This window comes from Squalius cephalus (genome assembly GCF_949319135.1).
Source record: "Squalius cephalus genome assembly, chromosome: 12".
In the NCBI taxonomy this organism is placed as follows: Eukaryota; Metazoa; Chordata; class Actinopteri; order Cypriniformes; family Leuciscidae; genus Squalius; species Squalius cephalus.
The window spans coordinates 593,109-610,737 of NC_137133.1; the positions used below are offsets into that span (position 1 = coordinate 593,109).

At 39.6% G+C, this 17,629-nt stretch overlaps 1 protein-coding gene across 1 annotated transcript in view; it reads right to left on the reverse strand.

Moving 5' to 3' along the window:
* Positions 1-17,629, reverse strand: part of bub1 (BUB1 mitotic checkpoint serine/threonine kinase) — a gene marked incomplete at its 3' end in the record, with an annotated part of 54,554 nt that overhangs the window by 6,541 nt on the left and 30,384 nt on the right. Inside the window, exon 13 of the mRNA XM_079888729.1 lies at positions 1,542-1,789. Within this exon, the coding sequence (XP_079744855.1) occupies positions 1,542-1,789 (248 nt within the window). The remainder of the gene's footprint in view (positions 1-1,541; positions 1,790-17,629) is intronic.

The following is a 17,629-nucleotide window of genomic DNA, read 5'->3' on the forward strand; positions in this document are numbered from 1 at the left end:
GACAAATGGGTAAAAGCATGGAGTTTGTGTGGGCAGATGTTACTGAGCAGTTATTTACAAACTAGACTTATATATAACTTTGTTAAACCTACTATAGAACCATCAGAATAGCTGAAATCCAGGTCTATGTACTGGAGCTTTAGCTTCATCAGACAAATAACATTTGTTCATATTTAAAAAAATAAATAAAGGTACATTTTACTTTTACTGAAAAAGTCCAGACAAATTCTTTATCTGTAAATACATCTGTAATACTAATGCATTATTCCAAACCAACAAAAAATGCTCTCAATAAAAAGGCATAACACTTATAAAGCAAACCAAACAACTGCACAAGCCTCCATTCAATGTTTCTGGAAAGAAAAGAAAATAATAGGTGTATATTTTGTGTGGATGACACTTCTAACAGCTTGAATGTGCATTTAATAACAACAATATAACAATATTCTGTTCCCATCACATCTCTAAGCACACAAACCAGCATTGCAATGTTGCAGTTATGTAAGGGTTTGTCAGTCTGTTTGGAAATAAAGTTAAGATGAAAACAGCTTGAAACAATTTTAAAAACAAAGAAATATTTTTCTTAAGTAGCAAGTCCACACGAGAGTCATGAGCAGAACTGAGCTTTATCCTGTTTGTGAAATTGAAATTGTTGCCAGAATAAAGGCTGGAACACACTACGCAACTTTGGCCCAGATTTTTGCCCCTGTTTGCAATCTGGACTAGTCAACACTAGTTGCTGTAAAGTCAGTGCCAGTTTGCAGATTTTGGGCCGTCGGAATGGAAAGACTTCACAGAAATTCAAGTAGTGAATGATGGGCACAAACTATGGCTTTTTAGCTTCAGACTTTGATTCCGTTCAGCTGAAGGATATCAAACATGTTTTAAGTTAATATGTGTAGCGGCTAATCTCCACCTCATTCACCCAGACCTCAGGTATCAAATGACCAGATTTTGAAACACTATTGAAGGTTATATGTGTGGGGGATTCTTGTGTAACCGGTCCTAATCGATCTGCTCCGAGCAGGACTCGAACGGGGTCTCTGGCGCACAAACAAGGACCGCAGCGTCAGTCGCTAGCACGCCTCATAAGGCCAGGAGAGTGGGGTTTACACACACAGCTCTTACTGGCCTACATCCGGTGATGGCGTCGGGGGGTGCAAACTTTTCCCGCCCTTGGGGATTTCCCTTCACAGCAGTCACGGGATGAGTCCTTGAAGCATGTCTGTGGGCAAGTGCAGACTATTGATGGTCTTTTTATCAATAATGAATTGGACGCTCAGACGAAAGAAGGATACAACTCAATTGTTGATACAAAAGAGCCATTGGGAAATGCTATTCCAAGCACCTCATCATAATCTGATGGCAGGACGAGGTAGAAATACAATAAGTCGTTTGCTCTCTTCCACCGCCCTCTCCCTCGCCATCCTTACTCCTCCATTTCCACCCCTCTTCTTCTTCCCTGGGTTTCTCCAGTCTCCTCGCGTCTGGAGGCTGTAATACTCGCCTCCAGTCTCATTGCCAGAGCATTACTGTCTCACCACTGTCTGTGGTCCCTGCTCTCCAGAGTGCGGTGGTTCCCTCATCATTGCATGGAGACATGGTTCCCCGTCCACTGAGTGCATGAGGGCCTGCTCCTCCCTTCCCACCGGACCCTGACCGGGCTCCTTGTGTTCCTGTCTGTTTGTTTTACTTGACTCTGTGGTGCTTGAATAAAGCCAGTGTACCCTGCAGAACCGAATCCTCAGACCGCACTCATCAAATGCTGATGCTTTCCTTATATATGACCCTGGACCACAAAACCAGTCACATGTCGCATGGGTATATTTGTGGCAATAGCCAACAATACATTGTATGGGTCAAAATTATCAATTTTTCTTTTATGCCAAAAAATCGTTAGGATATTAAGTAAAGATCATGTTCCATGAAGATATTTTGTAAATTTCCTACCATAAATATATAAAACATTTATTTTTGTGAGTGAATGAAGCACAATTGGCAACATAAATGGACAACTTTAAAGGAGATTTTCTCAATGTTTTTTTTACACCCTCAGATTCCAGATATTCAAATAGTTGTATCTCGGACAAATATTGTCATATCCTAACAAACCATACATCAATGAAAAGCTTAATTATTCAGCTTTCAGATTGTCATATATGGGTCATATATGTAGTAATGATTAGGCAATGGCATCTCCAGCATGTTCTGAGATCGCTGCGAGGACAGGACCCGTGGCAAACCCTCACATGTGTGCAATTATCTGGGTGGAAGTACACTCTCTGGGCTCATGAACAAGTGCGTAAAAATGGTTACGTATATACTGTACTGTGATTAGAGAAAGTACTGTATGTGACCATCCAAAGAGGACACACTTCAGCTTCAGTTTCTCCATTACAGTCTTGCTGTAGTGTGCGTCTGCTCCCCCTGAGAAAACCCTCTGTGGACTCAAGGGACTCAGGCTGTAGTGGAATCGATCACTATTGAATGGTTCACATACTAATGCTTTCATATTTCACAGTTACATGTCCCATGATGGTGATTAAGAGACCATTTCTGTACTTGAAGACATGAATGACCTTAATACAAAGTGACTCTCCAGCAATCAGTCAAAGCTGTACTGCACATATATTACTCTTACTTGTGTTAGGATGATGGCAAGAGCGTTGGAGGTGACTGCGGTAAGTCATAAGTCACTGCTTCCCGCATCCGCCCTCATACACACATGGGCTGCAGACTTCCCTCCAGCAGACCATTACAGTCACACACCAACAGAAAGGAAGATGTAAGAAATTAAGGCTTGAGTTGTGGTTAGACTGAATGGATTTCAAGTGGTGAGATGATTTTAGCACATTAAACCACACACAGCATGTTACTCTCATGTGACACTCTCGTGCTTCTGTCTTATTAGAAGAGAGAGGCGGACTGTCATTAATTCACACTGTTGTTATTTGGAGACTACTTGGACTGCTTGAATTTGAGATACTGATGGTACTCAAAATCTCTCTCCTCATCCAACATTCTTTGGCTTTCATTCGTGAAAACTCACCGGACTAAAACAGTGGTTGAAAAACTGAAATAATAAGTAACAAAAATAAGAACATAATAAACTGAGCTGTATGTCTGTGAGGAAGAACACATCCCATCTGATGATGGTGTTAATCGCAGTGAGGTTATAAAGCCACACGTTAAATACACAACCAGCAGCCTGACCTCGTCACACTCAGATTCTAGTCAGAATGTGAGTCTGATCTGCTCCATTGGGCTGTGATTATGCACTGTCAGAAATAGGGGTACAGTAGGAGTCCATTTCTGTCCCCCAAGGGACAATCTACACTAACGTACCCCATAGGGCTTATTATTGGACCTCAAGGTACATGTACCTTTTTGAGGGTCAAAAAGCATTAAAAGATACATATATGTACCATTTATTTTAAAGGTTAAGGTACAATATTATACCTTTGAGGGTACAGCCCCAGTGACAAGCCATTGTACCCCTAATGTTTCAATTATGTACTTTATTTTCTGAGAGTGTGGGGTGTGTTTCAACCGAACCAGGAAAGAAAATGCCTCTGCACTCAATTGGATAGACCTACATCAATCAGAGTAAGTGACGTCATGTTTCCGATCGACAAATGCCTTGATCGCGGTTCTCTGTTCCTCTTTTCAAATGAATGCGCTGTCGATATCTTCTATAACAGACGCGATGCCGGAATCTAATGATGTTTCATAAACAAAGTTCGGGAGGAGCACGTTCAGATAATCAATCCAATCAACTTGTCATCAAACAATTACCATGTCTACCTTATCAGCATGAGAGGAAGCTTATATATATTCACTCTGTCAACTCTCCTAACATTCCTTGACAGTTTCCATCATCCCTCCACTCACTCTCGGCTTGTTCTTCCACAGCCGGGAATACGGGGGGAGTACTTTGGGTTCAGGCCGAATACCGAGCACAGCACGCCAAATATGCATTTTTTCTATCTGACTTATTTGTAAGTGTGAACTCATGAAATCTCAATTCTCCAGCGGCAGTCATCTTTGTTGTAAACAAATTCAACCCAAGCGCTCTTTGGTGACGTGGATGATTACGTTACTGTTGATCATCTGTCCATCATCGTATAAAGCCCGTCCTGACAATTTGATTGGTCCGAACAGCTCTGGTTGGAGTATAGTTGCTCCACAACGGATCAAGTCCAGAACGAACTTCCCGACCTAAAACTGTTGTGGGCGGGGCTAAGCTCGGCTGGCATCCAGGCTACACAACCAGACGAAAAACATAAAATTCTCAAAACAAAATACAAAAATACCTGATTCCATTTCATACAAATTATAATAATTTTATATTATCAAAACACTTTTACCATAGAGCATGACATTCGAACACGTGCGTCACATAAACAGCTTCATAACCGGTTCCGTCCGGCTTGCTCTGAGCGGCTCGATCGCTGGCTAACAGAGACCGCAGCGTCTCACTGTTGCTTACACTATCGTCAGGTTTAGGGAATGGTTCAGTGTAGGTGGTGTGTTTACTCATTTCAAACCTTGTAGAGCATCTAATTTCCTTCCCCCGATACCCGCAAGAACCAATCCAATGAAAGCATCCTAATGAGGCAGCATACCTCGGCTAAGTGCCATCAAAACCGTCTCAATTTGAAGGATTCTTGGAAAGCAGCCTTTCTTTCAAAGCCTTCATTCTTTTTGAAGATGCATTAAAGCTTTGTTTAAAATGTCAGTCCAAATCTGATTATTTGTGTATCCGACTGGAATTATTGACTGTCCTCATTGTGTATCGCAGCTGTTCAGATCCGATGTGTGTGTCCCGTGGCACTCTTTCGTTTTCCAGGATATCTGAATTGGTTTCTATGGCAGTGACACTGCAATACAGATGTAGTCTTGTGTAGCGGCCACGCTGGACATCTGAGTATTAATTCAGGGGTGTGCACATTAAGTTTTATTTCTCTCTTTTTTTTCTCTTAAATGGATCACTTTGGTACAGCGGCATTGCATAGGTTGCGATTTTTATATTAAATATACAGAAGTTCTGATTTATCTTGGTTTCATTTTTACATCAGAAAAAAACACTGTTTTAACAGGGTTAAATTCAGAACATGATTTGACTTGACATGAGATGACATAACTTGTCTTAACGTGACCTGACATGACAGAAACGCTGTAACCTGAGGCTCGGCTCTTTCCCAGCATAAACTGAGACGTTACTCGATGATTTGGATCGCTTGCTTGTTCAGAAACTTTAGGAAATTGCATTGAGTGCTTAACTGTGAGTGGCAACTGAGTACTTAAAGTAGAGTGCTGGTTACTATTGTGATCTTATTTCACGTGGACGTTCACATCATTTTCAATGCGAGTTGTTATATTACATTCTTATGTTGGAGTGAGATTATCAACAAAATCTTTTTCTTTGTCATTATTAATTGTCATCATCTTGATGCATCTTTCATCAAAATAATAATCAATAATTCATCTGTTGTTTGTATTAACTCTTTGCTACGGAAGTAAGGAAGTAAGCTGGAAACCCGGAACATTGGACAAACAAGCAAACGCCCAGAGCAGAACTACCAGAGGTGTGTTATCATTGCATGTCCTTGCCCTTTATCTATTGGCTTGCTCTTCGTGTGCTGAAGTCTCTCCAGGGCTGAAACCGAGAGCGACCCTTCAGTCCTCGTGAGTGTGTGTGGAGCAGAAGGTGTGTGACCAACCCTCCGCTGCACTCGCCACACATTTACTAGAGGCATGCTGGGAAAAACACAGGAACTGTGAGAGCTTGATCTCTTAAGATCACAGTTTAATGCACCGCCATCACGCAGTCTTTAAATATCTCAGACGACAAGCACGCGATAGAGGAGAGTTAAAGCTTTGTCGTTAGTGATTCTTATTACAAAGCAAAAGTGACATGCTCAGAGGAGCCAGTGATAAAATCCTGTAAAATAAAAAAAGTAATAATAATAAATCCGTGTGGCAGAAATGATCCAAGACACTGGAGAGAAACACTTGCTCAAATCTTAGTTATGCAGCATGTAATGAGTTTTGAAGGATTCGCCAGTGTGCCTCATGTTGAGATCTCAGGAGAGTCTGAAGGGTTTAAGGCTGAGGTGTCTTCAGCGGATCGTTTCCCTGACTGATCCGTACAATCACAGTTACACCGGGGATCGCTTGGCATTGCTTTGGCACAAAACACATTCAATCACTTCATCTTTCAACATGACTGTCTACCTCAGACACAGACGCCACAGAAAAGTTAAGAGTTAAGACTACAAAACCTTTTAACGGGCAGAGGAAACATTTGAAACCCATGTTGACACCAGATATAACTCCAGATATTTTGTATATGTTCTGCCCCATCCAGTGCCATAGAAGATCTGCAATTTCTTTAAAAATTATTCAGAAGAATCTTCATAAATTGAGACTTGAGACTTGAAACTAAAATGATGTGCTTTTCTAAATCAAGGAAAACAGAAAGATGCTTGTCAAATCATTACACTATATGAGAAAGTAATTGAACGAGTATCAGTCTATAAATATCTTGGTTTCCTTTTAGAAGAAAATGTGTCCTTCTGTTTAACAGAAACAAAACATAGAGTAAAGTTGGGTTTCTATTATAGAAACAAAGGCTGTTTCTCTTTTAGTACGAGAAAAACACTTATACAAACATCATTTATGTCAATGCTGGATTATGGTGATATTTTATACATGGAAATGCTGGATTCAGTAAATAATGCAACACTAAGATTTGTAACTAATTCTAATTTTCGTACTCATCATTGTGGCGTGTGTGAGAGTGTTGGTTGGCTATCTTCGCTCAATCGCAGGCTGGAGCGCTGGTATATTTCTCTTTTTAAGGCCATACTGTGTAAACTGCCTCCTCATGTTCTCTTCTGACTCCTAAAGTCACTGCCTGGAAATGTAATCTTCGATCACGTGGGCAAATCATGTATGATATCCCACGAACGCAAACTGTTTTCGGTGAAAGTGCATTTAAAGTTTTTGCACCTTTTTCCTGGTATAAATTGCAGAATCAGCTCAAATTTGACTATTTACCGACAATGACAGTATAAAATCAGGATAAAGGACTACTGTATTGTACTGGTACTGAGCGCTGCTGGTGATGATGTTGAGATGATGTTAAACTGCCAATTGTCTGTATGTATATATATATATATATATATATATATATTTTTTTTTTTTTTTTTTTAAATATGGAACTACTATTCTGCTGTCTTGGCCAGGACTCGCTTGAAAAAGAGATTTTGAATCTCAAGGGGATTATTTCCTGGTAAAATAAAGGTAAATAAATAAATAAACAGTGAATACGGTTCACCCTATATCATGCTTTGAACTAGATAAAAAAGTTCAAGACAAACTTTGATGTTGGTTTGAGGAAGCCTGATCAGAAAGTTTGAATGTTTTGGAGGCCATGCAGTCTATCGGAAAAACTGACTGATATTCTGGATGGTTGCTAGGCTGTTGCTATGCAGTTGGTAGCATACTCTGGGTGCTGGCTAAGGTGTTCGGGATACCTCCCTGAAATGACTTTTTGCAGGTTGGGATGTTTGCGATGCATAAACAGGTGAGTGATGATACTTGAGATCATCAGCAGATGAGATAGATGTGTATTGTTCAATTTGAGTCTTTGTTTGAGCACACAGAAGAGAATAATGCTTGGATGACGTGATGACTGGAGGATGATTGGAAATAGCAGGATCTAGCAAGGTGGTCTGGACCATTAAGCAGGGAAGTAGCAATGTAAGTAGTGGTAGCATCAGACGAGGTCAGGCAATGACTGAGGGAGTGTGTGTGTGCTCTGTATAATGCTGGTGATGAATGCTAGATGAGTTCCAGGTGTGTGTGGATAGGTACCAGGGAGGATGATGGGAAATGCAGTCCTTGACACTTACGTTTACTTTATAAAATGGCATAAAAATGTCACATAAAAAGACCACAAAATGACGGTGGCTGTTTGTAAAATTATAGGCCTTTTACTTGCTTAAAAAAACTCTAAACTATCAATCAGACGACAGAAGGCATGTAGTAGATTCAAAATATGATGGTTTACAGGGTTCAGTTTACCCCATGAGACGGCTGAGTGCAGACTGTTGCAGAGACAACACTAAACACAGCTAACGGAAACTCACCTTTGACCCCGCGTCCCAGTCTAATGACGCTGGGTGCTAGAGAGGTTGGTGGAGACAAAACAATTACAGCAAACACCAGATGATTTGTTGAACCATCACATGTTGCAGACCCTGAACACTCAACAGATCAACATGCTGATTCTGGCAGACACACGAGAGCACAACAGCCCTCAGTCTGCTCCGTCCTTCACGTCCTCAACACTGCCTGCAAATCAAAAGAACAAATGCTGTTTGAAGTCAAATAACTTCTCTTTTCTTTCACTGATTTGCAGTTAAACAAGCTCTTAAAATAAATCACACAAATATCTTGGCTGTAGGATTGTGTAGAGATGTCAAGTGGCATTCCTGCGGTTAACACACACGCTTCTTCATCAGACTGTTCCAGATGTTAAACAACATGTCCAATTCACAGTGCTTAAAGGCGGATAACTAATGACGTCAACTGAAAGAATACAAAAATGCAGCAAATGGTACAATTATTTGCACTACAAAGCAGAGAGTTTATGATTATCATTATGAATAAAAAAATATATATATATATATAACAAATAACAGTCTGCAATATCAAGCAAGCAGCATAACTTACTTTTATATTTTTTTTTTTACAGCTGTTTTGTTTTGTAGCGCAAATAATTGTACCATTTGCTGCATTTTGTTGTTCTTCCAGTTAATTACTTTAGTGGCTAATGAATCGAAAGTGCCCACACGTTTCCACAGAAGAAAAGCTTATTTCTGCATTGGAACTGAAGGTGAAGAGAGAGAAATCTGAGCCAGATGAGTCTCTGGGATCTTCGGCTCTCAAGCCAAATATGTTGGGTGATCAGACATCCCGTTTTTCCCGGGACAGTCCCATATTTTCAGTCTATTTTCAGTGTCCCGACTTATTATGAAACAATCATGTTTTGTCCTGCATTTCTTCTTTGCTAAATTGTCTTTGCTAGGTGATCATAAAGCGAGTAGTAGTCTTCTGTCACACAAGAATGGCCAATCTCATCATAGTATATTATTTGAGAAACAGAACTGCCGTCCAATCACTATTGGTTATCGATTAACTTGCAGTTAGTGAAGGCAAGATATTAGAGAGCGTATCTTCAAAAAGAGTTTATCAAGTTATTATGCTCAGTAAATTGTGAAAATAGAACTCAATGTTGTATCGCACTGAATGACACACAACAAAAGCACAATCCCAAATTCAGTTCTCTTTGTGCCTGAATAGTCAAATACAATTAATGCCCATCATGTGGAGTATCTCACGTAAATAGAGTTGGTTATGGCTTAAGTGAACATAAACCGCTCGGTGAAAAACTGATATGTGTCAGAAGCAAAAAAAAAAAAAAATTGTATTTCATAATTGCTATGGTTAGTTAGTGTGCATTAGTTCATTGATTACCCTCACCTGTTCCTTGTTTCATTCTTTCGTCTGTGTATTTATAGCCCTCAGTTTGAATTGTTTGTTGTCTGTTCTCGTGGATGTTTATGGTTTAGTTACCTGTGCTCCTGTATTCCTGCACTCCTACGCTTTTCGGATCTTTTCGTTTTTTGTTTTCCTTGAATAAACGTTCTGTTGGAAGAGATCCTTAACCCTCCTCTCCTTGTGTTTAACCACATCATGACCGAAGAGCGGACCTAACACAAATGGATCTTCCAGCAGTACGTCTCCTCCTCCTCATCCATGGGGATCGCTCCCTCAGGCATTATACCTGCGTTAATTTAATAACTGATGATCTTTACAACAGAATGAATCACCACTGAACTGACTTCAGCTGAGCAATGACACTATTTTATTTTAGAGCTGCTGTACAGCTGAAATGAACTCTGTTTTGCATCATTGAATCATTTGCTTTAAAACAATATTATATATTGTACAATGCGCTATATAAATAAAGGTGACTTGACTTGACTAGAGCAGACACTTCTCTAATCCTCCTGATCCGCCAGCTCTTCTCGATCCTCCAGCTCCACCGGCATGTCCACGGCCTCCTGGTCAACCCAAATCCATCATTGTCTATGGACTGGACCTCAGTCTTCAGCTCTGCCACATCCCTCGAGCCCAGGACTCTGCATTGGCTCGGCCGTAGTCTTTCATCCCTCCAGAGTCCCTCGTCCTTAGCAGAGATGGTGCGCACCTCAATAACAGCAGGTCAAGAAAGGGGAAGTGTTCAGCGAACTAGTAGATTAAAGTAAAGAAATTAGCGGAAAAGAGCAGATTTCATTTGTAGGAGTGTACTACTATAATGGTGCAATAAATTGAATTTTTTTTTGCAATTTGAACTTGCTGAATGCTTAGATGCTGAAGGATTGACACAGAAGTTTAAGGTCACTCATGAAAAAGATGAAAGAAAGATTTAGGGCCCTATTTTAACGATCTGAAACGCAAGTATCAAACGCGAAACGCAAGTAACTTTGTGGGCGGATCTCGGGCGAGATCCGACGCAAATCTAAAATGTGTTGGTCTGAAGTCGCTTCATTACTCATAGGTGTGGTTTGGGCGTAACGTGAAATAAACCAATCAGAGCGTCATCTCACATTCCCTTTAAGAGCAGGCGCGCTTGTTCCATGGCGGATTGCTATTATAACGGCGGATTTGCCAGGAGCGGTTCACAGCCGAGGAGACCGACGTTCTCGTCAGGGCCGTAAAACACAGAGAAGTGACATTGGGGATGGAGAAACACACCCAGATTAGCTTCGGTTAAACAGGCGTATGATAATTTGGGTAAATGTGTAAGCTAGATTTATGCCTATTTTTTCACATCTTCATGGACACAACAATGATTTCCCTCGTGTGGAATATTTTTCCTTGTAATTATTTATGGTGTGCAAAAATGTAAACTGCCGCGTCTGTGTGTAGATGAGAGAATCAAAGTGTATGCGCATTGAGCACACACTACATTATGGCCAAGCATGCGCCCTTAAAACAGCATCTGAATAACATGCGCAACGCGCCACTGACTTTAGACGAGGTTTCTCCTGGTCTGTGGCGGAATTGTTTTCTGGAACTGCAAAATAGCACCAGGGAACGTTTTCCTCTTTTCGCTGAACCGCCCCCGGGAGCGCAAGTTCATTCCCTAATTTACCGGCGTGCGTCTGTGGAGGGAAAAGTCCGCTGTGCGTCGGGTGAGAAATAGGAATGAAACATGCGTCGCTGTACAAAGTCAGTTGTGCTGGCTGCGAGATAGGGCCCATAGTCTGGAATACAAGAGAAATCGGCTAGGTCAGTCTTATGATGGGACTGCTGTCACGAGTGGCAAGCATTGTGGCGTACAGACATGTGTGAAGCAAATGGCAAAAAAGCCTTTTATGCTCACTGCCTCAAGCTTGTGCTAAGCACAGTAAAAGCCATCTCATCAACTTCGACGGTTGAGTGACACACGGTGGACTTAATGGACAGGTTGCCAGCAGTACGACGAGTCCTAGAAGAAAGAGCACAGGAACAAACTAGGGAAAGGTCAGTAGATGCCCAAGGCCTTCTGTTCCAAACTGACTCGGAGTCTTTAAACTTTTTGGAGATGCAAAATTCCTTTCTGACATGCTCCAGTCTTCATGTCTTGATTTGGCAAAAGCAGTAGACCTAGTGAAGACACTCATTTTGGACATTGTAAATTATAGGAATGAGCAGGTTTTTGATGATCTCTTGACAACAGTTTTTGGTATTAGCAATGCAATATCTGTATGGAAACCATTCCCAAACGAAAGAGGAAATTAAGCTCTATCATGTCCGCAGTGAGAAGTCAAGCAGTTCTGAAGAGCAGAGAGTTTTTCAGAGCAGGGATATTTCACCAGGAGTTGGACATGATGCTAAATGAGCTGAGGATTTTTAGAATGGTGACATAATGAGGGGTAACCAAGCTCTACATCCATCTAGCGAAACATGCTGTGAGAATAATGTTCTGTTTCCTTTTGCTAGGATGAATGAGTCTATACAAAGTAAAGATATTGTTGGATTGAAAGAAAGTCGTACAGAAGTCATACATAGAAAAAGTCAGAAACCATGCAGTATATTAGACCCAGCTGTTTGTGTTGAGCCATATAAAGATGATTTCCAGGAATTCTTTAGGCTGTGTAAAACTGCAGTTACAGTCAGTACTGTATGTGAACATAGAGTGTAGACAAGCTAAATCACTCATTCTTGATTCGTTTGAGGATATCTTTGACAGAAATCACAAGAACTCTAGGTTTCAACTTCTATAATCTGATATTGTTTAGAAGGTTCTTGCATTTTCTTGGTAAACAAAGTATGTTTTCACCTGTCAGTGTCCAGAGATTTAGCACATGGGATTTTATTTACAAAGGAGACATAGGATGATGAGTTTATTTAATAATTAATTTAGCCTTTGGACACAGAAAATGGATATAGTTTATTTTTTTACACACTTCTCTCTATGTTGTTTCAAATTGTAACTTTTCTCTTTTTGTAATTTCATCTGACAGCTGTGTTATTATTGCAAACGTTTGATTATCCAACCAAAGGAATAAGAATAAAACGTTTGAGATAATATAGTCAGAGTAAGCAGGGGAAGACTGTCTACACACATATGTGTGAAAGACATGTTCATTTGCTTTAATAAGAGTCCCATAAGATTTTTTTGTTTGGTGACTTTAAGCTTTTTTTTTAAATGATCAGCATACATTATTTATCTATTTTGTATGGCATTGGAAATAAATGAATAACTTTAAATTCTTTCAGTTCGTTTGTGCTCTATGAATTCTGTAGTTTATTTAGGTTTGGTGCAGTATGTCCCAGTCAGTCGTGTCGCTGGATCTGGCCACCGCTGAAGAAACGTTCTGGCTTCACTCCTGGATAACCCTCTCCTGCTCCTGGTTTCACAGATCATTTAGTCTGTGTATTTATAGCCCTCAGTTTGAGTTTGTTGTCTGTTCTTGTAGTTTGTAGTTTGGTTACTTGTGCTCCTGTACTCCTGACTTTTGGGTCTAGTTTATTTTGTTTTTGTTTTCCTTGAAAAAAAAAAATGGTGCCATTGGAAATGATACTTTTCTTTCTTTGCATTTAACCACACCATTGTGACACTTATGACACAATCAAAATAAAATTTTGATGGTCCCTTTTGAACATTCTGTTGACTAGAAGTAACTTTGCAACTACATGTCAGCTAACTCTCATTAGAGTATTAGTAGACTGTCTGTTTAATATCTGCTAACTATTTATTGTGATGCTCCTCCAACAGACACTCACTGACTATAAGTATCTTTGCAACTACATGTCAACTTATTCTAACCCTACCAGTCTACTAATACTCTACTAATACTCTACTAATACTCTACTAATACTGCAATGAGAGCTAGTAGACATGCAGGTGCAACGTTACTTATAGTCAACAGAATGTGTTAAAGGGACCATCAAAATAAAGTGCATCCAAATGTCCTTCTGTACTGGGAATATTTTGTTTTTAAATAATTTCCCATGACGTGGTGATGCGAGGGGAATGAATTATTACTGAATGAGTAAATATTTTGGTACTTAACACATTTAAAACAAAACATCCTGTGGTATATAAGTAAAAAACAAATGCATTTTATTTCTTTGTACATTATATAACAACAACTTGTAAAACAGACAAACAAAAACTGTAAGAAGCATGGTAATATACTAGGCGCAGACTTGTAGTAGAACTAAATTTACCCTGCACTCACGTCATCTCTGGATCTTTTGAAAAAGGCCTTTCCTGAAGAAGCTGGAGGATTTAGAAGATTCGTTGACTTTCACATGAGAGTTGCACTCCAGCCAGATGTAATGAACACTGAATAGTTCACAGAATAGACATTTGCCCAATTACACTCTGACTACTTGCAGTTATTGCAAAAGATACAATACCATGAACTTCAAAACTTACTTTGGTAAATCCAAAACATTTAAACAGTCTGCTAACGCCGGATGTCTTACGGAGATAACTTTTATCGGTTTTATTGGAAAACTTTGAGGTTATTTTAATTATTTCCTTCAAAGTCAAAACATAAATGGCTGACACATAATCAATGATGCGAATCAATATCATACCATATGTGCCTCATCAGATCATGTCCTAATGAGAGCTGTGGAGCGTTTATTAACATATGGCGTCTCTCTGAATCAAATCTCTTTTCCGAGGTCAAACTTTGATCCTGGAGATTTTGTGTCTTTTTGGAAAGTTGTTGTGTCTTCAGTCAGCAGGAGTCTAGACCTCCAGCACAGTAAAGCTCACCAATATTCAACCCATCTGTCCAATATATAAAAAATTAAATTAGTGCCAAACACTGTCACTTAATCAAGATTTATGTGACACTCAAATGAAATATTCTCAACACGAAGTCACACAGTGAGGACTGGGAGTGAAAACTCTGTCCTTCATCAAAGTCGAGCCTATTTTTTTCTCATTAAAACTTAACAATGGTGACATTGATATTGATTGGGACCTTTGAAGTACAGTAATTACAAAGTGTGCCTAAAAAATAAAAAATTTTAGCCTCTTGTCATGTTTGAATCAGAATTCCAACCAGGGCTGAAAGAATGATAGATGCTTTTAGTTCTGTATTCATGTAGTCTGTTTATTCCTCCCTTTGTTGGAATATTGTTAGAATATCACTCAGGCTAATCAGAGAAGCCTTCAGCATAGGGATTTATAAAGAGTCCCTGTAAAACTCTACTAAAGTATAGTCCAGAGACTCATCTGTGTATAATCCACTGACCCACGAGACAACAGAGGCCAGTGTAGATCAACAGTCCAGTGGAAATGGCCAGAGATTTCTTCAAATACACTCAGCCCTTTTAACATTATACGTACTGGGTTCCGCAGTTAAATATCATATCAGAACAAAATACAAATGTGCCTGATCTGATCTCACACAAACCAATAAAAAGGCCAACACACAGCAAATATGAGGTTTATCTATTAGTCCTGTTGAGAGATGTGATTGTCCCAGTATTTGTCAAACAGATCCTGACATTTCTTCTAGCGAAATGTTACTTCAAGAGGTCGATAGGATGAAAGTAGACTCACTCCCACTCATGTCAGACTGACAGTGGGGGGGGGGGGGGGGTAAGATGTGTCACCCCTCTAACAAACCGTACCATTATTCTATGTCCAATGTCCAATGTCTAACCAATGTCTCTCGCTCTTACTGGACTATTATCTCAAAACCATAATGATGAGCTTTCATTTATCCAAAACACATCAACTCTGAGCTGACACCAAAGGTCAAAGAATAAGAAGTTCATCATGTCTTGCTATAATTAATGTGTGTGCAAAGACCCTATCAAAATGAAAATTAAGTTCTTTATCTTTTTGCTCAGTGTTGCAGCTTTACAGAACATCCCATAGAAGTGAAGCTTTCTCTGAACAAACTGATAGTGCTCGTGAAGTGGTGAAACATTAGTGAACAGAACCTAATGTTTCTACAACACATTCACTATGATCCTGTGAACTCGGGATTCACACACAAGCGTGTCTGATAACGGTAGCTCGTGGACGGGTTAGTAATACTTTTAAAGCAGGGAAGGGTCAGGCGTTTTACAATGAAGCCTCAATGTTGCAGCCCTTTAAGATCTCTAAGATCCATGATCCCAGAACCCTGACAATACTGAGACTAAGGAATATCTCAACTTACCGATCAAAGACAAAAGACACTCTTAAAAATAAAGGTTGCAAAAGGAGAATTTTTTATTACATTTGATTTGATTTGATGTATTAGACAAAGAAAGTAGTGAAATACACTCATTTGTCAAGGATAACGCAATAAAGTTAAAAACTTGTTTCCACTGCGGTCCTTGATGTAAAGCACAGACTTCACTCACAGTGACAGGTTACTTGAGCATTACAATCTATTATAAATACAAAGCTACAATAAGTTTTCACATTTACAAAGTTCACAATCACAATTAAAGGGTAACTCTCGCCAAAATTGAACCTAGGCTCTTTTTGTTAATCTACCCGGGTCAAACTTTCGTGTAAAAGCATAATTAAAATGGCCACTTTTAAGTTTGACCCTATTTTCGTTTTCGGTCAAATTGCCTTTTGAATGGGAGTGAATGGGGCACTTCTATGATAGCATCAAAATCGCTATTTTTAAAACACTAAGAAGGCTCGACACAACATGAAACTCTGCTGGAATTATCACCAGCGGCTCTACACATGAACTCCAGCATTGACTACAAAGTTTACTAAAAAGAAAGGTTTTGTACGACTCACTTTATCAATTAGTGTTTCCGGTGGCTGAAATTTTGTCAGTCAAAAGTAGTCGATCTCCGAATGCAACGTAACATGAGGAGAGTAAAGGCCCTTTCACACTGGACGCGATTTTGACGCACGAATAATTCGCGCGATGGGTTTATTTTTTGATCAGCTGTTTGTGTAATGAGTGCTTTCACACCGAACGCGAATGTGCGGCGGCGAAAAAACGACTTTTATTTTTTCCGCTTCGATGTCGATTTTTTTTTACTTTTGCGGCGACAGAATAGGCTTCAGCCAATCACATACTACAAGGACAACGATTTGAAAGACAATGTGTGGCGTAGCATTGCCGAACCAAATCGGTTATCTTGACTGTGAGTGTGTTGTGTGATAGTTTTAGTCGTTGTATAGTCCTGTGCTGTTTAGGCTAGCAGGCTAAACTACATTTTGGATAGAAAGCTAACACTATTATCGTCAAAGATATAGAGACAGAGACCGTGTTTACTTTGAACACGTAACAAAATGTAGTGAGACTATTTAGGGCTGCTTTTAGTATACTATACATTCTTTGTGTGATATCTACAGTTTCTAGTCGAATGATTTTTAACTTACTTCGTGTGTTACATGTAATGTGTAGTTACATTACAAAATGCACTGTTTAGTTGAAGACGCAAAAAAACTGTGCACATTAGCATACTCCCCTTCAGACTCTGTTCTGTAAGATTGGGTGCACCCAAAACCTTCTTTTCTGTCTTTTAAATAAAATGAAAAGCTCGTCTTCACTGCTGACTAATGACTGGATGATGATGATGAAGTGTCCATGTTTTCTCAGCTGTCGGCGCGATTCGCGCGAAAGTTTTGGAATTTTGAAGCTCTCTGAACGTCACAGACGATGTGAATGGTTTTGATGCGAACTATTCGCACACGAACTATTCGCTTTTTCGTTCCGCTTTTTCGTTACGCATTCGGTGTGAAAGGGCCTTAAAGATGGAAAGCTCCTAAAGCTTGTTTCCATATTCCAAATTCACTGATAATTTTTTATCTAAGTTATCATGCTTTTAATTGAAATTACAAGTTCATGACATTTCCTCATATGGAGTCAGTTCATTACGTTGCATTCGGAGATTGACTACTTTTGACTGACAAAATTCCAGCCACCGGAAACACTAACTGATAAAGTGAGTCGTACAAAACCTTTCTTTTTAGTAAACTTTGTGTACACAAACAATGTTCTCAGTGCTGGAGTTCATGTGTAGAGTTCCAGCACAGTTTCATGTTGTGTCGAGCCTTCTTAGTGTTTTAGAAATAGTG